At 35.2% G+C, this 25873-nt stretch overlaps 1 protein-coding gene across 1 annotated transcript in view; it reads right to left on the bottom strand.

Annotated features, from left to right (window-relative positions):
- The window catches only part of DNAJC10 (DnaJ heat shock protein family (Hsp40) member C10), a 54482-nt gene that overhangs the window by 4066 nt on the left and 24543 nt on the right, over positions 1 to 25873 (bottom strand). The window contains exons 10-21 of the mRNA XM_007455573.1: positions 16743 to 16786; positions 15966 to 16103; positions 13863 to 13952; positions 12973 to 13086; positions 11316 to 11430; positions 10343 to 10470; positions 9922 to 10038; positions 6091 to 6192; positions 4715 to 4870; positions 3682 to 3815; positions 2971 to 3024; positions 2548 to 2695 (exon numbers count right to left, since the gene is read on the bottom strand). Of these exons, the coding sequence (XP_007455635.1) occupies positions 2548 to 2695; positions 2971 to 3024; positions 3682 to 3815; positions 4715 to 4870; positions 6091 to 6192; positions 9922 to 10038; positions 10343 to 10470; positions 11316 to 11430; positions 12973 to 13086; positions 13863 to 13952; positions 15966 to 16103; positions 16743 to 16786 (1340 nt within the window). The remainder of the gene's footprint in view (positions 1 to 2547; positions 2696 to 2970; positions 3025 to 3681; positions 3816 to 4714; positions 4871 to 6090; positions 6193 to 9921; positions 10039 to 10342; positions 10471 to 11315; positions 11431 to 12972; positions 13087 to 13862; positions 13953 to 15965; positions 16104 to 16742; positions 16787 to 25873) is intronic.

Genomic DNA, 25873 nt, shown 5'->3' with positions numbered 1-25873 from the left:
GCTGAACCCTATTATTCCCCTTGATTTCAGTCAACTATGTACTGGCCTGTTTCACTTAAATAAGCACCTTAAACGTAACATTTCTAAAATGAATCCTTTCGCATTAACCCACTACTCCTTCTGTCCAAATATTCACTCAGTTCAGGCCAGAAACTAGGGCCATCCTAGACTCCTTTTTCTACTGTACTTATTATCACAAACACTAAATCCTAGTCATTCTTATATATCTCTCACACTTGTTCCATTCTTTCTATCACCACAGCCATAATCCTGGTTCAGGTTATCACCTCTCACTTCAGGACAATTAAAATATCTTTGCTACCTCTAATTTTGTCCCCAAGGCTGGGGTACTCAACAGGTGGACTAACTTGGGCTAGGGCACCAGCAAAAATGCATGCAGAAGCATGTATGCACGCACGCACACGCACGCGTGCGCACACACACACACACACACACACACACACTCATAGTGAAGGTCAGAAAAATCTAGTTGACTTGTACTTTAGGTTACAGAAGGACACCATATTGTTTTTGGTGCTCTGATCTTTCTCTGATCTTGATGGCCCATGTTCAGTCCATTCAATGTGATCCTTCTAAAATATAAAATGGATCCTGACATACCCAACAGTTCTCTTCCAATGCTTACATAGAATACATTCTGAACAGTATGAAAACAGTGAGGAAGAGTGTACAATGTGAGTAGTGTAGGCAAGCAGACCAAACCATGTCCTTCTTGCCTATTTAAGAGCCTCAGTTTTTGCCACTCCCCTTCTGTCTTTATCTTCTGGTAATCCTGGACCAACAGTGGAGAAGCCTTAACATGTTCCACTGTCTTGTGTCCCTGTAGCTTTGCAAATTCTGTCTTCTCTGTTTAGAGTACTCTCTAGCCAACCCTTTCAAAGTGCCACACTCCTGGTCATGTTGTAATTCTCATCTCAAATACTAACTTTTCTGTGGAGCCTTTTGTCTCCTCCTGGCATGACTCTGACCTTCTTCTTCCCATACTCTTTTTTCACTCCAGTTTCACTATAGTAATGATCCTCTTGATTTATATATATTAATTTGCATTTTATATTCCCACTAGATTAAAATCTTGTTAAAGACATGGAATTTTTGTCTTTCCATTTTTTTAGCCCTAATATTTGGCATAATGCTACTTGGTGCTTAGGATTTGCTGAATGACCTTTTTAATAATTTTCTGCTATATGCAAGATATTGCTGCATTACAAAATATATAACTAAGTTTTTAAGGGATAAGGGAATAAGACATTTTTGTTAGACTTATTGGAGAAAAAGGAAGCATAAGAGGAAAAGAAGATATAAGTAGAAAAAAATGAATAACCTCTTATTTCAAAGACCAATCAATAACTAAAACAATGTTTTACGGCTCCATAGGGCTTTTGAAATCCTTTTGCTAAAAAATCCCCCAGCTTGGGATGTTCAGCTTTTGTTTTAGACTGGTGGAACTGGTACTGACTTTCTCATTCTAATGAATATTTCATAGCCAAAGGCAAAGTTCCTTGAGTATAGAGGTGAGGAAGCTATCAGTCTGGATGAGGCCACTGACAGGACAGTTATGACAGAAACACCAAAACAGACTGCATTTAGTTTAATTTTATAAGCATTTACTGAGTTAAGACACAGGGGATATACAGATAGATAAGACATGTATCTTGCCCTCACAAAGCTCATAGTTTTATAGAGGAGAAAGATATCTTAATATATAGTTAACATGCATTGTATAAGCACACTGATGGAGTACCTGATATCCAGGTGACACTGCTTAAGTGGGAAGGTTAGAGAATACATAATGCCATTGGAGCTGGGTTTTGTATGACAGGGAGAAAAAAAATCCAGATGACCAAGGTAAGGAAAAGGCATTTTAGAGAGGAAACAGCATGTACATAAGGGTACTTGTTCAGAGAACCTGGAGTACTTTGTAGTGCCTGGAGTGTAAGGTGTGAGGTCAGGGAGAGAGAGAAAGCTGAAGAGGTCAGAAGGGTCACATCAGAGATTTGTAGTCAAGGATGCAGGTCAAGTAATGTGGTTAACAGGAAGCCAGAGAAGGTGATATTTCAGAAAGATCATCAGGGTGGAACTGAAGAAGGTAGACTGGCAATATGAGACTTGTTAAGAGGCACATATGATTGAGTCTAGATGAGAGACGGTGAAGGCTTGAACAAAGGGCTAGCAGAGGAGATGATAGGAGATGACAGATTTGAAAGGCATTTAGGATATAGAACTGATAGGATCTGGTGACTGCCTGGATGGCAGCAGAGTAATGGTGATGGGAAGAAAATAAGGAAAGAAGTAAGGTTTCTGGCTATTTTGGTTAAGAAGACAATGTCAACCAAGATAAGGATGTTAGCTAAAAGCTTTAATAAAGAAGGAAGAAATCTACTGCAAAGATTATAATCACAGAAATGGAACAGAGTTTTTTAAATTCAAGGAAACTTTTAAGAAATAAAATTATATTTACTATGTCTTATCTACTTATTAAAACATGCCAGTGACCACAACTTATTTAAGTAGACAGACATGACTTACCCTAGCCAAGAGCTCAAACTCTGGAGCAAAGTTTTGGCAAGGTCCACACCAAGGAGCATAGAAATCAACCACCCAATGGTTTTTCCCTTGTAAAACTTTTTCATTGAAAGTCTGAGGCGTTAGATCTATAGATGCTTGAGGTAAAAATCTGTGACAAGGGATGAAAATTACTTTTCATTATACAAAACCAAAGCAAACATCAAAAATAGAATATTGCAAATCTTTCTAAGTTAAGTGACTTCAAAGAATGAAAATGTAATAATGTAATAAAGCACAACCTTATCTTGGTAAATTATAATTCTTTACTAAGTACTTTAAAATGCTAGAACCTTAAACAGCTCAGTAAATTTAGCTACAGACATGAGAGAAAGGTAGATAGCATTGAATATAATTTATACAATGATACATATTTTAATTACTCACCCTAGACCCCAGATTCTTAGGGAATAAGCATCCCTATTCCAACCATTGTAACTACTGAAAGAAGAAAAAATACGTAAGTTGTAGACAGTTATTTTCTATTATTGGACATGTTCAGAAAACAATCTTTTTGTAGCAATTTAAAAGATAAGTTTAGTTGACTGACTTCATCTAGCATCTCTTTTCTCAGATATACCTCGCTGCAAATACTGCTTACACGGCTTTCCAAATATATTTTTCTCTAGTCTAGATGTCTTTTTGTACTCTGGACAGACCTGAATGTTTAGCCGCTTGTTGGACATCACCTATAGATCTGTGGTAATGGCAAAACTCAAAATCTCCAAGGCTTTACTTTCTGAATCTTTATTACAGTTATTACTGTCTATCAAATTCCTACCCGCTTTTTAAGACCCATGAGGACTAGTGGAAATAATGTGAGCAAAAACCCTCTGGTAGAATACCTGAAACCAAATAGGGGCTTAATAAATGTTCTTCCTCTCCTCATTTTCTTTACAAGATTGTCAGCTTCATGATCAGTGGGACTATTCAATTCACTTTTCATTTTGTAAATTTCTCATTAGCACACTATCTTAAACATGGTGGGCTCCCAAAAATACTGGTGGTTTAACTTTTATTTAGTTAGGATAACTTTTAAATTTTAACTGTATAAATAAATGATTATATAAACATCTTCAAATTTTAGAGAACACTTACTGATATTGATAAGCTTTATTTGATTTTGGGGGAAAAAATCTTATCTCAGGGTATCTCTGAACATTTTCTTGGGAACAAAAAGAATGATATTGTTGGCAGTTTATACTGCCCACATTGATCAGTCCAGTTAATGTCTATAAAAGAAAAAAAAGAGATCAAAGTAATTAGAATAAAATTACTATAACTATTTTATATATGTTTACAATAGAGAAATAGTCACTGTGAGATGATTATTATATTATTTATCAGTGATTTTCACCAAATAAAAATGGGTAAGGGCTTAAAACATAATAGAACATTTATAGTAATGCAATGGAAATCTAATTTTGTAGTCAAGAACTTATTACAATTATTGCAGATTAAATAATTGATTTTGTTCATCTATGACATGGGGAAAATTGTGTGGTTATAAAATTCAAAGTGTTAGAAACCAAGAACTAATGAAGTTCTTTGCAATGATATTTCAGAGTTACTTTTTCAAATGCAGCCATGGGTCACAGATAGCATACTGAGTCACGCCCAAATTTAAAAATTTTATTGAAAAGAGCAGAAAATTATATTATTATGAATTTAAGATACTAAATAATTTTAACTCTTAGGTTTATTATTTATCTTAGAAATAAATACAAAGTAGTAATTTCATTTTCCATTCTGGTATTTAAATAATCTGTTTCATTGATCAAGGCCATTTTTTTCTTAAAGTCTCACAATATTGTGAAGAAACTGTATCTTTAAGCTCTAAAAATGAAGAAGTAGAAAAAATGTTAATAGGAAATAAAGGAGATCTTTGTGTTGATGCTGGCAGAAATTTGGTCAAGTATACACCAAGTGACATAGAAAAAAGGGTAATTATTCTATACTATTCATATACCAGACAGAAGCAGAGTTGAAATCTAATTGGTATATAAAAAGTGATCAGAACTTTTATTAAGTGATAATCTAGAGGCGGGTTCACTCATCTCAGTTTCAAAATAATTGTTAAATATACATTCTTAGTAAATGTTAAGATTTACAATAAACTATTTTACTACACCCGGGCCATTCTTTTCCATTCTGGCATTAAGACTTGACACGGATGACACCATGGAGAATAGAAATCAACCATCCAGACTTCGTCATGTTTTCTTTGTTTAACTAGTTCATTGAAAGTGGTGGGTGTCAAGGAGATCACTGAAGGATTCATAAGATCCTAAAGAGAATACAGCGTTCATTGTAACAGATATAAAAAGGAGTAGTTCATACATTCTTGGCAAATTGTTGGTATATGTCATTTAGAAAGGTTCCTGTTTCTGAATAATCAAAAGATACATTAGGATATATAAAGAGAATCTATAGTGAATTATTTTAAGAAGTAAGAAATGATCCTTTATTTTTTAAGTTTGGATTTTGCCCATCAGTCTTATTAAATCAACGTATATTTTCTTATTTTATACATCACTAAAATCATCTTAGGTAGAGAAAAGAGGCAACTTTAATTAAGGTTAGAAGTAGATGAGGCAAGAGTTCCAAGAGCTGCCCAGATGTCTACACAGGCCATATAGTTCTTTTTGGAACCAATAATTGGTTTGGAAATGACCCTTTAATTATTTATGGAAAGCCTACTATTCTATTTTTCTGACATTCCGACTTGAGATACTGCACAACCTCAGATCACTTGCTCCAAATACTGTTTTAACAGAGCTTCAGTCTATCATGATTGGGTAATACTAATGAAGATGTTCGCTTCCCTGGGGAAACAATTAAAAACAACACAAAACAAAAAACTATTACTTTGGAGGAGGAGGGAGAGATGAGCAGGACAGAAAGTAGAATGGTCACTGCACGGATAATAAGCTAGAATTGTTCATTTCTTTCTTAGGAGTTCCCCTGTAACTCTTTTAGTCAATTAAGACTATTAGTGAGAAAAAAGGAGATGTTGTAGATGTAGAGCACTTCTGGGCTAATAACACAGCAGGCTCGGCATAAGCTGCCTGGGCTTGAAGAAACCCTCCATTGGCGGTTGGGTTAAGACTGTCCTTAGCCACATATTTCTTGGAATTATACAAGAATGGGGCTCACTGCTATCTCATCTATATGGGACTGAAAAGAAATAATCTGTGGTAATTCTACCTGAGAAAACAGGGAAAGGGAGTGACAAGGTTTTATGTAAAAGTTACAATTTCATGTGATAATAAATGTGTCCATAAGTACAAGGCACTATACTAGGTAACAAACAGAACATATACTTGCTATAAACTCTGAAAATAAGTCTATAATATTTAAAAGAGTAGAAAATTTAACAAATTAATGTTGTCAGAAAATGTTTTGGCATAAAAAGAACAAATCCTATTATTAAACATTATCAAATATTCATACAAAGTGTAAACATACATGGAAGGATTTATAGCCACAGGCTGTAAGTTAAAATACCTCTACGAACTCCAGGATCTGTTCAGCAGAGTGATGTCCTTCATATTCATGAATGTTGGACTGGTTGAATACCACTGTTGTTGGATAAGCCTGAATGTTATACTGTTAGGAATGAGAATACAAATTAAACAAAGATTTTATACACTTTACCCAATTGTTTCAAATTCATAACCAGCTTGCCTTTATTTAAGTAACAACAAGATTTTTAAAACTCATTGCTAAACTGCTGGTGACTGAAAAATTTTAGCCTGGCCAGATTTAGCAAAGGAAATAGATTTACTGTTGTACTCCTGAGTATCTGATCCTTATTTATAGTTACTCCACTAGCCATAAAATCCACAGGCACTGAAACACTGAGAAGTGAGTATGTGTAATTATTAGCTTGGTCCTCTTCTGCTCTCCTGAACCAAGGGGGATGAGGATGTAAAGAGCAGACTAATCTCTAGCTTGAGTGGTTTTTTTTTTAAATACCATAATAAACACTCCAATTTGTTTAGAAGTAGAAGAAAAATCAAGGAAATAAGAATAGCAAGAATAAGGAAATAAATTAGTAATTCATGTGTATAGAACCATATTTTAGGTTAAAGAATTATGAATCATGCCCTAAAAATGAGGTCACTTTTTATCCTTTGCTCAATTCAGCTTCTATGGTAAAAAATACTATAATTTCCTCCTCAGAATTAGTATGAACACTAATCCAGAAAGCACTTCTCTAAAGTTTTTCTTCTTATTTATTTTTTTAAAAAGTTATAAAGAGATCCCTATCTGTGGATTTGCTGTAGCTGAACTTTGCATCCTGAAAGTTGAAAAGCACTCATTAGCAAATTGGAATCTGACTAGGATTCAAAAATAATTTTACAAAAAACAATGGAAACATTTATCAAACTTTCGTAAATGAGCACAAATAACCCATTAGATGAACAAAACAATAATTTTATCTAACATTTGACAAGTCCTTATGTGCTGAGCACCTTTTTAGCACTGACACGTGGAGTTTCTCATCTGTTCCTCACAACAATTCTATTCAGAAGCTAAAATTACTAAGTCAACTTTATAGATGAGGAAACTGAGGTACTGAAAGGCTAAGTGACTTGGTCAAGTTAACCAATTAGTGAGTAGTGAATCCTGACTTCTATTCCAGGTGAATTTGATGCAATAGTTTTAAATCTTTAAACTTTGCTTAATTATCTATAGGATATTTAAAAGTTGAGATTAAAAGTAGAAAAACTACAGGAATTCAAATTAATTAGTTTATCACAATATTTTATCTTTGCTTAGCACCTTTTTAAAGTCACATACAAGGCATTCAAAACCAAAGAAAGGCCTTATTTATTTCATTTTTTAAACTTATTTTAATGAAATTTCAAACATAATGAAAAGAGAATAATCTAACAAACACTCACGTATACCTCTGCTACATTTAAAGATGATTAACTTTTCTGCCATTCTGGCAGACTGTTGAAAGTTCTTTCTTGATCCCATTTCCTTTCCTCCCTGACACCAGGAAAGAGCCCGTATCCAATCCATTGATGTTTCACACTTTGGCTACATGCATATGTATCCCTAAGCAGTATATTGTAATGTTTCAGCACTTATAAATAAACTTTCTATAATTTCATCATACTCTATACTATTCTGCAACCTGCTTTTTTCATTATATTCTTGAGATTTACCCATGCTGGTAAAGACAGATCTAGTTTTAAGTCCTCTATGGTTATTCCACTCTGTGACTGGATAATTTATTTATTCATGTAATTGCTATTGTCAGCTAAATTAAAAAAAAAAATTGATGGATGGGGGGTGTATGACTATTGCTATAATTTGTACTTTCTTGATGACTAGTGAAGTCGAACATTTTCCATATTTATTGAATTTCCTCCTTTACAAAATTTCTGTACACTGTCTCATTTTTCTTCTATTTAAAAAAAATTGATTTGTAGTCTTTAAATATTCTGGACAGTAAGGTTTTGTCAGTTATATGTGCTGAAAATATTTCCTGAGTCTGTTGTTTGCTTTGACTTTATAATGTCTTTTTCTCTGGCAATAGTTTTAAACATTTAACATAGCCAAATTCATTCCCATTCATAATTTTTATCCTTAGTGTATGTGTGCCTACACAGGCATGCATGTCTGTGTGGAATGAAATTATTCCTCACACAGATGCATAAAGATTTCACCCTACATTTACTTCTATTATGTTCTTAAAACACATTCTTTTTTTAAAAAAATTGAGGTATAGTTTACAATATTTAGTTTCAATTGTACAGCAAAATGATTGTTTTATATATTTCAGATCATTTTCCACTAGAGCTTATTACAAGATATTGAATATAATTCCCTGTGCTATACAGTAAGTCTTTGTTGCTTATCTGTTTTATGTATAGTAGTGTGTATCTGTTAATCCCATACCCCTATCTGTCCCCCTCTCAAGCTTTGGTAACGGTAAGTTTCTGTGAGCCTGTTTCTGTTTTGTGTATATACATTCGTATTTTTTTAGATTCTACATGTAGGTGATTTCACATAATATTTGGCTTTCTCTGCCTGACAGACTTCACTAAGTATAATACTCTCTAGGTCCATCCATGTTGCTGAAAATGGCAATATTTCATTCTTTTTAATGGCTGAGTAATATTACACACACACACACACACACACACACCTTCTTAAGCCAACTGTTGATGGGCACTTGGGTTGTTTCCATGTCTTGGCTATTGTAAATAGTGCTGCTGTGAACACCAGGGTGCACATATCTCCTCAAATTAGTTTTTGCTTTTTCTGGATATATATCCAGGAGTGGGATTGCTGGATCATATGGCAGCTCTATTTTTAGTTTTTTAAGGAAACTTCATACTATTTTCCATAGTGGCTGCACCAATTTATATTCTCACCAACAGTGTACGAGGGTTTCCTTTTCTCCACACCCTCTCCAGCATTTATTATTGTTTGTAGACTTTTTGATGATGGCCATTCTGACTGGTATGAGGTGATACCTCATTATGGTTTTAATTTCTCTAATAGTGAGTTGAGCATCTTTTCATATGCCTGTTGGCCATCTGTATATCTCCATCATAATAATTACTGAAAATCATCAGATATCCAGTGTTCAAGTTTCCCCAATTATCTCTTTTTTTCTGGAGTTAGTTTATTTGAACTGCATCCAAACAAGGCCTAGACATTGCATTTGAATGATATGTCTTGTAAGTCTTTTTCATCTCTTTTTTCCTTCTTTCAATGTACATATCCAATAAACTGGTGTTTGTCCTGTAAAGTTCTCTACATGCTGGGACTTGAAGATTGTATGTACCTGGTGTCACTTGACATGTTCCTCTGTCATTGGATTTCCTATACACTGATATCTGGAGGCTTGATTTAGGGTTTTTTTTCCCCAAGGATATTTTATAATTTCTAGTTCTTCCTAAACTGAAGAGTATTTATTAACCTAAGAAAATATTTTGTATGTAAACAAAAGTTAAGAAGCTTGTTTAATTTCTATTAACTACACTTAAAAGACAAAGAATAAAAACTATAGACCACCCAAAGGTAATATTAAGTTAAAATAAACCTTAAATAATTGAAAAATTGAATAATCATGTATTTTATCAAGTCAACTAAATATTTTTCTGAGTTTCATAAATAAGACCCTGTCTACATTGAACCACATATTATCTATTTACATTTAGTCCAATCATAACTTTATATCATTTTGTTGAAGTTATTTCTTTACTAAATGTTAGATGTACATTTGAAAGTTATTTTATTGCTTTAACATTAGGCTGCCAAAACATTTTACAAAAACATTAATTAGAATAAATTTTTTGTACTTTGCCTTACCATGTTACAGAGTCCCTCGTGAACTGTACAATCTAATGTACCAAACTTAAGCTGACCGTAAAGATGCTTTGATGCTTTTCGTAACTCTGGCAATAAAGCTCGACATGGTGGACACCACTATGAAAGAAAAAATATTCATAAGCACTGAGCCAAATGAAACAAAAAAACACACACCATTTTTACAACAAGCAAATTCTAAGTAAGACAAACCATACATAGTTACAAATGTTATGCATTTATATTCTCAGTCCTTGGAGGGGAGGGGCAAGTATATCAGCCTTTCCTAGAAGTAATATGTGACAGTGGCCAAACTGAGTAACATGATTCTAATATTCATGGTTCAAGGTTACCCAGAAAATGTTTTTTTGCTGTGACAAGAGAAAATGACAATATCGAAATTTGACAGATAAGCATAACTTACAGGGGCAAAAAAATCAACTAGCCATGGTTCTTTGTCACTGGCAGGAAAATTTTGAGGTCCCAGTGTGGTAACATGAGAATTAACACTTTCTTTGGCAAAGGCAAGTATATCATAAAGAATCTTCTTTCCTTTGAAACAGAGAAAGAGAAAAATTAAAATCTACATTGTCTTTTTATCCATAGAAACATTTCAAAGCTTTTGTACTTGAAATATTAAAGAGAAGATAAACTTATTAACAAATTGATTTTGTTGAGGTTTTAGTGTTCTGTATATTATATACACATAGGTTTGCTCTGCCAGGAGAAACCTTTCCTTTACTGTGTTTCTTAGAGGATCAGATAAAATGTCAAGATCTCTTTGAAAAGTTCCTTCATCCTCAGAGGCAGAATAATTTCCTTGCAGTACTGAGTTCTTTTTGCTTACCTGAACTACTGTTATAGCCTCTTAAATCTGTTTCTTCAACCTAGACTTCTCTTATGAATTCAAAACCTGTATTACCAACTGCCCAGTGGAAACAAGGTGAAATGCAGAAATATAAATTCAAGAGAGATAACAAAGCGGTTAATGGAGATGTCTGGTTATCTAGTGTTTGAAAAATCTAAAACAATGTCTAGAAACTGCCCCTAATGATTGAGATGCTACATTTGGCATACTGAAATGGAAACTAGGTGTTTCTTATTTTTGTCAACAAGACAAACCCTGAAATTCCTTACTAGCCTGACAAGTCATCAGAGCTCTTGCTGAAACAGTGATCAAAATATTGGGGAGAAAAAAGGGATTTATTTTAAACAGTAAAGAAGATAAAACAACTATATTTAATTCAAAATATCTTTCCCCACAAGAAACAGATTTACTAATAAGTGAGAACAAAGTCATTTTTCATAATCATGTCCATATAAAACAAGGTTAAAAAGTAGAATTAAGAATTACTATTTGAAAATCGAGAAATTTTTATCACTTTTTCCCTTCTTACCATGATGAATTTCAAATTCCTTAGTTCCTTGTCCTTTAAATACTGCTAGACATGGCTGAAAAACATAGAGATTACTACAGATGTCTGGTGCAGAGGAACAGTCAAACTTGCCAACCTAAAGTATAAAGAGAAGGTTTAATCTGTTGAAAATAAAATCTTACCCATTCAGTTAAATATTCATAAGGATAATCCAAAAATGACATTGCTATAACAACACAGCTTCTAAACAGAAGTTAATGGACCATGAAAGTAAGAGACAGAAATAATTAATTTACATTTAATACTGAAACTAAATTTAGTTATTAAAAAAAATGCCTCCTAGAGATTTCAAAAACCTGAGAGGAAATTTCCAAGAAAATATTAAGTTGTTTAAGAAACCACCCTTCTAAAAATGTAGAGAATATTTATATAATCTTGGGGTGGGGGAAAGAGAGAACGTCTTAAGAGAGGCCCTACAAGCAGAAATAATAAAGAAAAAGGTTCACATTTTCATAAGGTATGGAAAAAAAATCCAGTGGGCAAATGATAAACCAAAAAAAAATATCTGTAGCATTTAAGACAAAGGATCTATTAAGAAATAAAAAGATGAACATCCTATTAGGAGAAAGAAAATGGGCCAGAGACATACATGGAAAATAAAGTAGAAAGCAAATAAATGAAAATGAGTATTATTAACAAATCACTTTTGGCCTATCAGGACAGTGCTAATTATAAAGAATGATAATACCAGGGCTGGCACTGGTATAGAGAAATGGTCACTTACATGCTGTCAGTAAGAATATAAACTGATATAAACTTCCTGGAAGACTCTGGTAATGAGGATAAAAAATTCTGAAGAAAATATATAACCTTGGTTCAAAAAATTCCTCATACTGCATTTTTGCAGTATATCTTTTTGATATAAAAATGGAAACAAAGTCACCAGTAAAAGAGGATTTGTCAAACAATCATGGTGTAACCATACAGTGAAATACTGCTTGGTCTTTAGAATGATGACTGATACATTTACATATACACACACACATATACACATATATATTACACTGGTATGTGGAAAATTTTATATCACTAAATGGAAAATTTTACGAAAGAGAATTTAGTGAATATAATTTGATTAAAAAGCATACATATAAATTTACACGTATGTCTTACAATGGCCATTACAATATGCATATATGTGCACACACATACATATGCCCACACTTAAAACGCTTGAAAGGTTATAACAGTAAATTCTTAGTAGGTTTACTAACAGTGGAGAAAATGTGGATAATTTTTAGGCATCTACTTTAATTCATTTTTGTGCTTATTTATATATGCTAATTTAAAATAATGAATATGAAATTACTTACATAAAGAAATAAGAATTTAAAAAAAAGGAAAAGATATCCTATTCTATAGTATGCATTCCAGAAAAACTATCATACAGATTTATCACATACCAACTACCCAAGAGAAATGAAGGTTAACCTTTTGTGGATATCATTTTAACTTTTAATACAAAAAAGAAAACGCAACAGAAGAACAAAGGCATTTAGGGGTTTCTTAACCTAGAATTTCAAATAAACATTTTTACGTTATTTAAAACATAACTTTAGGTACTAAATTAAGAAGAGAGCACATAAGCAGAAGGCTAGGCAGAATACACTTTTCTTACTTGAATATGTTCATTTTTAAGTAGAGTTTTTAGTTTCTTCAACTCAGGATCATTTGAATTTTCATTTTTTCCAAAATGAAAAAATAAGAGCCACCGATGATGAGCCAAACGATCCTTAAAAGTGATTAAAGAAGAAAGCGATAAAGGAAAAGAAACATGAGCGATGGGAAATCCTAAGAGTTCTATCAACAATTTCTTTCTTTGACTTAATTTTAACTATCCTACCCATTACTTCAAAATACTGTCTAAAATTCAGACCCAGTCATATTCTTATTTTGTAGTTTATTTGGAATAATGCTATATAAATCAATTATATAATATTACACAAAGAAAAGAGTCACTAAATCATAAAATCTTAAAGACGATGACTACGCCAGGAAAAAGTATGATTTCAACAACACAGAGCCAAAATGCTGAAAGGTGGGGAAGTCAGATTTCTTCAGGTTTAACAAAAAGTTTGGTAGGGATATAGACTTAGAACACTCTGGTATCAAAAAGTAGAAAAAATAATTGATTCTACTACAAACTGAATATTTCTAAAGTTGCTTCTTAATTCTCAGTGAACAATACAGATAGTTCTGTAAGCGAGAACAAAGAGTTCCAGATCAGATCCAAAGTTGCTTTGTGATCAAAATTTTGCCTTTTCTGGTGCACCTCCTGCAGCCTACCTTCAGGACTAGTTAGGTTTCCAAAACTACAGATCCACACTGAAGCTGCAACGCCAGCAACCCTGGCATTAGAGTTCAACCTAGAACCAACTGGTATATATATAAGTCCTTTGAAACTGCTACTTCTTCTCCAAAATGAATAAAACAAACGCTGATTTTAAAATGTTAAGTTCTGAAATGTTACCAACATTTAATACTATTTATTATTAAAAAAAATATTACCTCTAGTGTGTTTGCCGAAAGTAGTTCAAAATCTGGAAGGTTATGCATTATTTCCAGATATATTTCTTTAGCATCCAATGAATTAAGAAACTAGAAGTAAGAGAATCATATTGTAATCTTTTTAATCAACGTTCACTTATTTTAGTGTCTTAGTTTTTCAGTTTTCAGAGAAAGAACTTTTAAGGAAAAAAATCATAGACGTTACACAGTTTTTAAGCTAAATATCCTAAATGTTGTCCTTTTCCAAAAAAAAGAAAAGGACAGTATATCATACTGTGGCAGTTATTAAACTGGGTTGTTTCTTTAAAAAAGTGATGTAAAATAAATTTCATTATTAGGTGTTTCATTACCTGGAATTTTCTATTAACTGTGCTGCATATTCTATGATAATCCTCAGAATAACCTGGAGTGACCTCTGGCTCACTGGGAAAAAGCTATGGTATGTTTAGTTTAATTTTAATGCTAACATGTTTTACAGAATGCCAAAGCTTTACGAATTCTTTAAAAATTGTTAAAACACTAGAATATCTGGTGATCTAAGATGCTTCATACCCCAATCAATAATTAATAGGAATTAAGATAAGAAAAACTTATTATTGGAAAACTGGAATGGACTTTATTATAGAGATTTTTAGAAATAATGTACCAAAACCAAACCACTTAGGAGTTTTACAGAGTAAAATGTATATATATAAAAGATATATTTTAAATTAAATATATTTTAGATCTAGGGCTCTTATTTAAAACAAAACAACTGAAATAGACACATCTCGATTCTAACGAACCTTCTTTATTTCGGTCCATATTTTATCCTCAGCATATTTTTCTCACAGAACTCTCTGCTCTTCTAATTCTCATGGAAGCAGCTGCTATTACAGAGTGCAGCAATAGTTACATCAAGAAAATGTATACAGGGGTTGATGAAACAGTTTATTGTATATCTTTAATTATAATAAACTATTTGTTTGAAATTCATATATTACTTGAAAGATCTAAAACTCCATTAAAAACTTGTAGGAACTACCACTGTATTCACAGTTTAATTGTGTTTGACATGAGAATAATCAACAGAAACAATGTCTATAACCTAAGTACAGAAAACTCAGATTTTCAGCTTAAAAAAAAAGCTATAGCATATTCTCAAAAAATCTATGAAATAACTTGTTACCAAAGGGCTTAAAAGGCCAAAACAGAAGACTTTCATGTCTCAGTACTATAAGCTCATTCACTTTAGTCACATTCATGAAGATTTTACTAAAAATACTCCCATAACAGCTTATATAAATATGTAAGTTATAAATCCAGTAGAACCTCCTTATAAACCTGTTTGTTTTAGAGTAAAATTTGGCAGCATCTAGAAGGGTACTGTCCAGCCTCTGAATTTCACCTGCCAGACATATTTAGCTGGCATACTGTTTTACATTTTTTAAAACTTGAATGCTTTTAGGAGAGACAGGGACTGCTACTTCGTCACTCTGTGTTGTCACATTTCTAATATCACTCATTTATGTTTCCTAAGATCATATCTGAGCTTGCTGTTTTATATCAAAAATTAAAATACAGAAAAGAAGACTAAAGGTAGTCTGTCTTATATCAGTCTGTTTTTCTTTGTGGGTTCTCTAGGGACCTATCCGATATGCCAGTATTTGTCTCAGCTCCTTGACAACTATCTCGAACCTCAGTTCCTCACTTATAAAATTAGGAATGTGAACCACACCAGTAGATTGCCAAACTGAGTTTACACCAGAATCAAACAGGGCGCTTTAAAAAAACAGATACCAGATTCCATCTAAACCTACCAATGATCTATATTTTAACATTAGAAAATATACAAATGGAAACCAATAAATATTCATTTAACCTAAGAATGTATTCCATACCTTTGGGTTTTTAAAACTGTAATGGTTTATGCCAGTTTAAAAATAATCCTTCTAGTTTAACTTTATAAACTGAAGTATTAAACAGAATCCCAGAAATTAAATATTCTAAATAATGAAGTGTCCTATAATCAGATGATATAAACTGGTTCATTGTTTTGCTCATTGTTTACAAAATGATGTATTTGAACACGTGTGTGTGTAAAGAAATTAAAGTGATTCATACCAAAATACCACTTTTCTCTTTGTTATTTAAAGTGGCTCCAGGAGGAAAATATGCAGTAGTACTTGTTGTAATGTCCAAACTTTTACAAAGGTTGTCCTGGGTGGCACAGTCCATCCATCCTACATTAACAAGACCATCCTAAAATGGAAACAAAAAAATCGTGTTGTAAGTGGAAGAAAAAGTTAAAAGGATTTATATTTAGCAAAAACACAACTTTTCTACTATTAATTAAACTTTTAAAAAGAACGCAAAAAATGATGCAGATTTGAATAACACGATTAATAAATTTAATCTAATATATATAAAAATTACACCTTACATAGGAAACATTTTCAAGCATACACAGAACATTAACAATCTTTGTAAGTGGCAAACTCCCAACCCATAAGGCAGCTTCAATAGTGTTAAAGTATCAATAACACACAGACTGCATGCACTCCCTGACCATAATATGATGAGAGCTAAATAAGTAAAACGACAAAAAATAATGTTTAGAAATGACAAAAACACTAATATATAACTTTCTGGTTAAAGAGAAACTCTAATGGAATACATAGAAGTGAATGATAACGAAAGCACCACATGTTAAAATATATTGAACACAGCTAATTAATTAGAAAGAAACTTGCAGCTATGAATACATTTATCAGAAAACAAGAAAGATTACAAATAAGTGAGATAAATGTTTAAGAAACCACCAAAGAAAATATTTGGAATCAGTTTTTAAATGTGTTTCTTAACATGGTGATACAATTTTACAAAGTAATTGATGCTTACCAACATCCCACTTAACCTGAGACGTGTCTGTGAAGTCAAACAATCTGGTGGAGGAAAAAAAACTTATGAGGCAATTTCAGCTTAAGTCTGTACTTTCATTAGCTGTTCCCCCAAACCATCATGTTGATTCTTAGGCAATTAATTGGGCTGTGCTGGTAAATACTGAGACTTTTATTTACTAGGTAGACATAGAGGTCAATGTCTCATTCTTCTCCCTCCCGTCCCCCTTTCTCTCCCTACCCCTCCCTTCCCTCTCCTTAGTCTTTTATTCTCTCCCCTTAGTTTCTCAGGATTTCCAGCTAAAAAAAAAGAAGTACCCTCTCAAGTACCTCTTTAGGAACTTATTCTCAAATGTCTCCTCCTATCAACAGTCCCCTTTATCCAAGGAATCTCATGATATGGGGTAATAAAATGTAATGCCTATTTGATAAATAACAATATGTGCAGAATCCTTAAAATACAATACAATCTTAGAATAGCTTCTTCACTGTTTTTATGTAAGTCCTATAAATATGAATGCTATGATACAATGAGATAGATTTAGAGGAAAGGGAGATGCAGCATCACAGAGCTCATGGGGATAGGTAAAATCAATCTACCTATGGTAAAAGTAAAATAATGTCAGAAAGCTTTAAAAGTTCCTTATGTGTGGAATGGAGAGAAACATGTGCATTAGGCCAAAATGAGAGAAAACCCTCAATGACAGACTAAGTTTAAGGGTGATTTTTGCTGCAAGGCAATACATTCCTAAGATGGGCCTTACCCCATGAGGTGAGTGGCTGATTTTATCTGCAAGGCAATACCTTTCCAACACAGCAGCATAAAGGCTGAGAGGTGAAGTATGGGGAAAAGATCCATGTTGGGATTAAACATATGGAAATGCATTCATTAATTAGGATATTTTCTAACACTAGGACCAATTTTTAACCAATCTTATTGCTTGAATAAAGTTTGTGTTTGTGTAGGGTACTGAACTTCCAACTTAATTTACTAGGGGAAAGGGTCCTAGAAACAAAGTTATCATCTTCAAATATATACTTTTTTTTTTTTTTTTAAGGTCACAGCACATGACATGTGGGATCTTAGTTCCCCAACCAGGGATTGAACCTGTGTCCCCTGCATTGGGAGTGCAGAGTCTTAACCACTGGACCACCAGGATATCCCCCAAATATATACTTTTATGAGGCAAACATGTACATTTTTGAAATGAATACATATGAGGAAAAGTCAGTAACTGCAAAAAATTATTATTTTGTGAGGGTTGTATCTGTCAACAACTAATTATTTTTTTGAAGTGTCAAAAACATTTATAGCTATCTGATGGTATAATTTACCATAAGTATAATTAAGCTGAAAAATTTGCCCACTGAATATAAACCATATGATACTTTAAGAAATTAATAACTGTAGAGGAGAGATCAAGATGGTGGAGTAGGAAGACACCTCCCCTGACAACATACCAAAAATACATCTACATGTGGAACAATTCTCATGGAAAACTAACTGGAAAATGGCAGAACTCCTACACAACCAAGACTGCAAGAAAGATTTCCATATAACCAGGTAGGATGGAAAAGGCATAGAGTTGGGACCCCCATCTGAGATGGATCTGAAAGGAAGAGAAGGTCCCCATGGGCAGACCCTCAATGTGGGGAGCAAGTGGGCTGAGCCACAGACTGGACATTCCAGTCCTGGGGTCCTGCAAGGAGGAGACAAGCACCCTTGGCTGCCAGGAGAACTGCTGGGACAGACGAAGGGCTAAAGGAGCCTAGACTCTACTCATGAGGAGTACACGTGCTGGTTTACCAAAAATCAGGGCGGAGAGAGCTTTGCACTGGCAGCTGCCACTTGGCCACACTCCCCAATTCGAGCTGGTTGAACATACCGGCCCTGCTCACTCCATACCACAGCCTGGTGCTAGATTTGGGCCAACCAAGCCCTGGGAGAAGACTTGGTCTAGCTATGCAGAGACAGACTGGGGTCCTGGGATGTGATCTGGGTGGACTGGAAGTGGCCACTGCCAGCACTTGCTCAGGTAGTGTCGCAGGAGCACCCCGCAGTTTGCCTCCCAGTGGAGCCAATGCTCTGGCTCCACCCACTCCACACAGCAGCTTAGCCTTGGAGCTGAGGCAGACAGGTCTGGGAGAAGACTGGGGTCAGCCCAGTGCTCTGGTGGTAGCACAGCCACCTCAATTCCTGCAGCCACTACACCCCAACCCCCAGCCCCAGCCTAGTGAATGTCCCAGCCTCACCCACTCCACACCACAACCTTGCACTAGGTCTGGGATAAACAGAAGAAGGGATGAGACCTTGAGCTGGTTCTGACTGGAGCCTCAGACACCTACAGAGGTGGTATACTGGTCGTTTGTGAGCACATGGGCCTCACTTGCTTCAGCAATCACCTCCTTTGGGGGCAGGGCACCACTCAAGGGGAATGGAGCCTGATTGAGCCCAACCCACAGGACATTTACTCCAACAGCTGGGGAGCAGGCCCTATCCCTGACAGGGCGGCAACAGCTATGCAGCAAAGAGGAAGTCCCGCTTCACACCTGCACAGTCTTTAGATTCCTCAAAACCAACCAAACCCCCTATCTAGGTGATAACGACCAGCATACCCCGAAGAAAGACATGGCTGGTGTCCATCGTACACATAGAGTCTACACAGGGATGCTACCACATAAATACACCCCTTTAAGACCATAATAGATAATTGTTTCTCCTAAATTCAGAGACAGAGACAGTTAAGTAAAATGAAAAGGCAGAGGAAATACTCCCAATTAAAAGAGCAAGAAAAATCCCCTGAAACAAATAATGAAACAGAGCTCACCAGTCTACCAGATGCCAAGTTCAGAAAGGTGGTAATAAAAACGCTAAATGAATTAAGATCAATGTAAATGCGTATCACTGTAACAAGGAACTAGAAACTACAAAGATGAACAAATCAAAAATAGATAATTCAATTTCTAAGATAAAAAGAAATCTAGAAGCAATGTACAGCTAACTAAATGACACAGAAGAATGAATAAGTAAGCTGGAAGACAGAATAATAGAAATCACCCAATCAGAAGAGCAGACAAAGACAAGTGAAAAAAAAATGAAAGGAACTTACAAGCTCTATAAAATAATATAAAATGTGCCAACCTATGCATAATAGGGGTTTGAGAAGGAGAAGAGAGAAGGGGATCAAAAACTTATTTGAAGAAACTATGGCTGAAAATTTGCCAAACCGAAAGAAGGAAACAGATATCCAGGTACAAGAAGCACAAAGGGTCCTAAACAAGATGAATCCGAACAGACCCACAAGATATATCATAGTTAAGATGGCAAAACTTAAAGGCAAAAAGAGCATCCTAAAGGCTGTGAGAGAAAAACAAAGAGTTAATTACAAGGGAACCCCCATAAGGCTATCAGCTGATTTGCAGGCCAGAAGGGAGTGGCATAATATACTAAAAGTTCTGAAAGGAAAAAACCTGCAACCTAGGATACTCTATACAGCAAGATTATCATTTAGAAGAGAAGGAGAGATAAAAGACTTTCTCAGACAAGCAAAAACTAAAAAGATTCAGTAATACTAAACCTACCCTAAAAGAAATATTGAAGGGTCTTCTCTAAATGGAAAAGGAGCAAGACACTATAGGAAAGAGAAAATCAAAATAGGCAAGGCAAATATATAGTAAGAATTGAAGATCACTTAAATAAACTAGTATGTAGACTAAACAGTCAAAAAAAATTGTAAAAGTGACTCTATAATAAAAATAAAAGGATAAGTATAAACATGTAAGATAGGATATCAAAATTGCCAAGTACCAGGGAGGGGAATAAAAAATGTACATCTTTTAGAATGTGTTTGAATTGAATGACTATCAGTTTACATCAAGTAGTTATGGGTCAACACACCTGAATTCCATGGTAACCACAAATCAAAAACATAAAATAGATTCACAAAGACCAAAAAGAAAGGAAGTCACGCATACAACAAAAGAAAATCATCAGACCAAAAGAAAAAACAAAAACAAAAATAAACTACAAAACAACTGGAAAACAAGGATTAAAATGGTAATAAATACAAACCTATCAACTACTTTAAATGTCAACAGACTAAATGCTTTGATCAAAAGACTGGCTGATTGGATAAAAAAAACAAGAACCTGAAATATATTGTCTACAAGACACTTACTTCAGGATAAAAGACACACACAGACTGAAAGTGAGAAGGAAAATGATATTTCAGCCAAATGGGAATGACAAGAAAGTCGGGGTAGCAATATTCATATCAAACAAAGTAGACTTTAAGACAAAGGCCATAAAAAAGGACAAAGAAGGGCATTATATAATGATAAAGGAATCAACACAAGAAGAGGATATTATACTCATTAACACATATGCACCTAATATAGCAGTACATAAATATATAAAGCAAATACTAAAAGACATAAAGGGAAAAACTGACAAAAATACAGTAATAGTAGATTTAACACTCCACTGACATCAATGGACAGATCATCCAGACAGAAAATCAAGAAGGAAACAGTGGTTTTAAATGATACAACAGACCAGTTGGACTTAATAGATTTCCACAAAACACTACATCCCCTGAAAACCCCAGAATACACATTCTTTTCAAGTGCACATGGAATGTTCTATAGGACAGACCACATGCTAGGTCATAAAACGAGCCCCAACAAATTTAAGAGAATAGAAGTTATTTCAAGCATCTTTTCTGACCACAATGATATGAAATCAGAAATTAACTATGGAAAGAAAAACAGAGAAAAATCAAACATGTGGAGGCTGAACAACATGCTACTAAGAAACAAATGGGTCAAAGATGGAATCAAAGAAGAAATTATAAAATACCTCGAGATTAAGGAAAATGAGAATACATTACAAAATCTCTGGCATGCAGCAAAAGCAATTCTTAGGGGGAGATCCACAGCGATACAGGCCTAACTCAAGAAACAAGAAAAATTTCAAATGAACAATCTCACCAACCACCTAAAAGGATCAGTAAAAGAAAAACAAAGTGCAAAGTCAGCAGAAGCAAGGAAATATTAAAGATCAGAGAGAAATAAAATAGATCAGGAAAAAAATAGCAACAAAAAAGATCAGTAAAACCAAGAGTTGATTTTTTGAAAAGATAAATAAAATCAACAAGCCAGGCTCATCAAGAAGAAAAGAGAGGACCCCAATAAAGAAATTAAGAAATGAAAGAGGAGAAATAACTGATATCACAGAAATACAAAAAATCAGAAGAGAAATACAATGAACAGTTACATGCCAACAAACTGGACAACCTAGAAGAAATGGGCAAATTTTTAGAAACATACAGCCTGGCAAGACTAAGTCAAGAGGAAACACAGTTTGAACAGGCTAATCACTAGAAGTGAAACAGAATCTGTAATAATAATTAAAAGAAAAACTTTCTGCAAACAAAAGTCCAAGACCAGATGGCTTCACTGAAGAATTCTACCAAACATAAAGAACTTAAACTAATCCTTCTCAAACTATTCCAAAAAACCGAAGAAGAGGGAACACTCCCAAATTCATTCTATGAGGCCACTATTACCCTGATTACAAAACTAGATAAAGACACTACAAAAAAAAAAAAGTTACAGGCCAGTATCTATGATGAATATAGGTGCAAAAATCCTCAACAGAATATTAGCAAGCTGAATCCAACAATACCTGAAAAGGATCATACACCATGATCAAGTTGGATTCATTCCAGGATCACAAGGATGGTTCCACATATGCAAATCAATCAGTGTGATACACCGCATCAACAAAAGGAAAGACAAAAACCACATGATCACATGATCATCTCAACAGATGCAGAAAAAGCATTTCACAAAATTCAACATCTGTTCATGATAAAAACTCTCACCAAAGTGGGTGTAGAGGGAACATATTATGACATAATAAAGGCCATTTACAACAAAGCCACAACCAACATAACACTCAGTGGTGAAAAGTAAAAGCCTTCCCTCTAAATTCAGGAATAAGATGAGGATGCCCACTCCCAGAACTTCTATTCAACAGAGTATTATACGTCCTAGACACAGCAATCAGATAAGGAAAAGAAATAAAAGGTATCCAAATTGGAAGGGAAAAGGTAAAACTGCCACCCTTTGCAGATGACATACAATACTCTGTATACAAAACCCTAGCCTTCACCCAAAAAGTATAAGAACTAATCAAGGAACTTGGCAAGATAGCAGCATACAAGATTAATACACAGAAATGTGTCATGTTTCTATATGCTAAAAATGAAATATAAGAGAAAGTAAAAAAAAAAAAAATCCCATTTAAAATCTCATCAAAAAATTTAAATACCTAGGAATAAACGTAACCAAGGAGGTGAAATACCTACACGCTGAAAACTATAAATCACTGGTAAAGGAAATGAAGATGATTTAAAAAAATGGAAAGATATCCTATATTCTTAGATGGGAAGAATATTGTTAAAATGGATATACTACCCAAAGCAATCTACAGATTTAATGCAATCCCTATCAAAATACCATGACATTTTTCACAGAATCAGAACAAATAATCCTAAAACTTGTATGAAAACACAAAAGGCCCAGAATTGCCAAAACAATTCTAAGGAAAAAGAACAAAGCTGGAGGCATAACCCTTCTCAACTTCAGAATATACTACAAAGCTATAGTAATCAAAAAGCATGGTATTAGTACAAAGACATATAGATGAACAGAACAGAGAGCCCAGAAATAAGCCCACACACCTATAATCAATTAATCTATGACAAAGGAAACAACAATATAGAGAAAAGACAGTCTCTTCAACAAATGGTGTTGAGAAAGCTAGACAGCTACATGTAAATCAATGAATTTAGAGTACTCCCCTCCCATCATATACAAAAATAAATTCAAAATGATTTAAAGGAGAGAGTAATCAAGATGGCAGAGTAGTAGGACGTGATGCTTACCTTCTCCCATAAATACATCAAAAATACATGAACGTGTGGAACAATTCTCACAGAATATCTACTGAACACTGCCAGAACACCTCAAACTGCTGAAAGGGCAAGAAAATCTCCATGTAACCAGGTAGGCAAAAAGAAAAAAAGAAAGCAAGAAAGGAATTGAGACAGGACCTGTGCCCCTGGGAGGGAGCTGTGAAAGAGGAGAGGTGCCAGCCTCCCTGGCAGGGAGATTGGCCAGGACAGAAGGGGAGCTTCAGAGACTCGGAGAAGAGTGCAGCAGCTAGTTTGCGGCAGCCAGAGTGAAGGAAGAACTGCACAAACGGTCAGTGCCACCACCCTGCACTCCCCAGCCAGAGGCATGTGTCTGTCAGTGCAGGCAGGGGCTGGGTACTGGAACTCAGGCTTCAGAAATCAGAACTGGGGAGAGGACTGGGGTTGACTGTGTGAAGACAGCCCTGGGGGGTGCTGGAATCCAGTGCGACCATGGCTGGTGGAGTGCACAGAGGAAGCCTGGGCCGCCTTAGAGGCCAGCTGCCATTATTTGGGGGTGTGTGTGAGGGGAGGGGCGGGATGCGGGTTGTAGCCATTTTCCCTGTGCACACACTTGCAGAGGGTAGGGCAGTGCCTGCAAGGGATCCAGGGGACGTCATAAGCTGCCACCACTGCCTGCCCAGATTCCAGGAGTGGTTGCAGGCTGCCGCCGCCTCCCTCCCAGACCTCAGGAGGGGTCGCAAGCCACCTCTGCTCCCATTGCATGCTCCAGGGGTTCGCCTGAGCTGCCACTGCTGTCAAGAACCCCAGGACTGGGCACCAGCCACTGCATCTGCACACCCCCTATCAAGGGGATAACAACAAGCACATGCTGAGGAAATAGGTGACAGGCATCCATACTAAAAACAGCCCCTACAACCAATAAATTAAACCCACACAAGCTACACAGGGACAACCCCACATGTAAACAGCCATTCAAGACCACAAGATAATTGTTTCTCCTAAACTCAGGGAGTAAGAGAAATATAACTAAAATAAAGAAGCAGAGGAACCACTTTCAGTTAAAAGACCAAGAGCATTCCCCTGAAAGAACAAATAATGAAATAAACCTCTTCAGTCTAATAGACACCAAGTTCAAATCAGAGGTAATGAAAATACTGAAGAAATTAAGAAAGGCTATCAACAGAAATGCAGAATAGTGTAAAAAGGAACTAGAAACTATAAAGAGGAACCAAGAAAAATTAGAAAACTCATTTGCCGACATGAAAGCTGAGTTAAAGCAATGAAAAACAGAATGAATAGTGCAGAAAAACAGATAAGTGATGTGGAAAACAGAGTAATGGAAATCACCCAATCAGAACAGCAGATAGAAAGCCAAATGAAAAAAAAAATGAAAGCAATATAAGAGACCCACAGGATAATATAAAGCAGTGGTCCCCAACGTTTTTGGCACCAGGGACCGGTGTGGAAGACAATTTTTCCACCGATGGGGGTGGGGGTGGGGGATGGTTCAGGTGGTAATGCAAGTGATGGTTCAGGTGGTAATGAGTGACGGGGAGCGATGGGGAGTGGCAGATGAAGCTTCGCTCACTTGTCCGCCGCTCACTTCCTGCTGTGCAGCCCGGTTCCTAACAGGCCACGGTGGTTGGGGACCTCTGCCAACCTATGCATAATAGGGATTCCAGAAGTGGAATAAAGAGAAAAAGGGATGGAAAGTGTATTAGAAGAAATTATGGCTGAAAACTTCCCAAACCTAAAGAAGTAAACAGATATCCAGGTACAGGAAGCACAGAGGGTCCCAAACAGACCTACACCAAGACATATGATAATAAAAATAGCAAAAGTTAAAGAGAGGGTTCTAAAGGCAGGAACAGAAAAACAAGAGAGTTAATTACAAGGGAACTGCCATAAGACTATCAGTTGATTTGTCTACAGAAACACTGCAGGCCAGAAGGGACTAGCAAGATATATTCGAAGTCCTGAAAGGGAAAAATCTACAACATAGGATAATCTACCCTGCAAGATTATCATTAGAATAGAAGGAGAGATAAAGAATTTCTCAGGGGACTTCCCTGGCGGTCCAGAGGTTAAGACTCTGCATTTCCACAGCAGGGACATGGGTTTGATTTCTGGTCCAAGAACTAAGATCCTGCATGACACGTGACGTGGCCAAAAAAAAAAAAAAAAAAAAAAA

This window comes from Lipotes vexillifer, unplaced genomic scaffold, assembly GCF_000442215.2.
Source record: "Lipotes vexillifer unplaced genomic scaffold, Lipotes_vexillifer_v1.1 scaffold1121, whole genome shotgun sequence".
Taxonomy (NCBI): Eukaryota; Metazoa; Chordata; class Mammalia; order Artiodactyla; family Lipotidae; genus Lipotes; species Lipotes vexillifer.
This window is presented reverse-complemented; position numbering and strand designations above follow the sequence as displayed.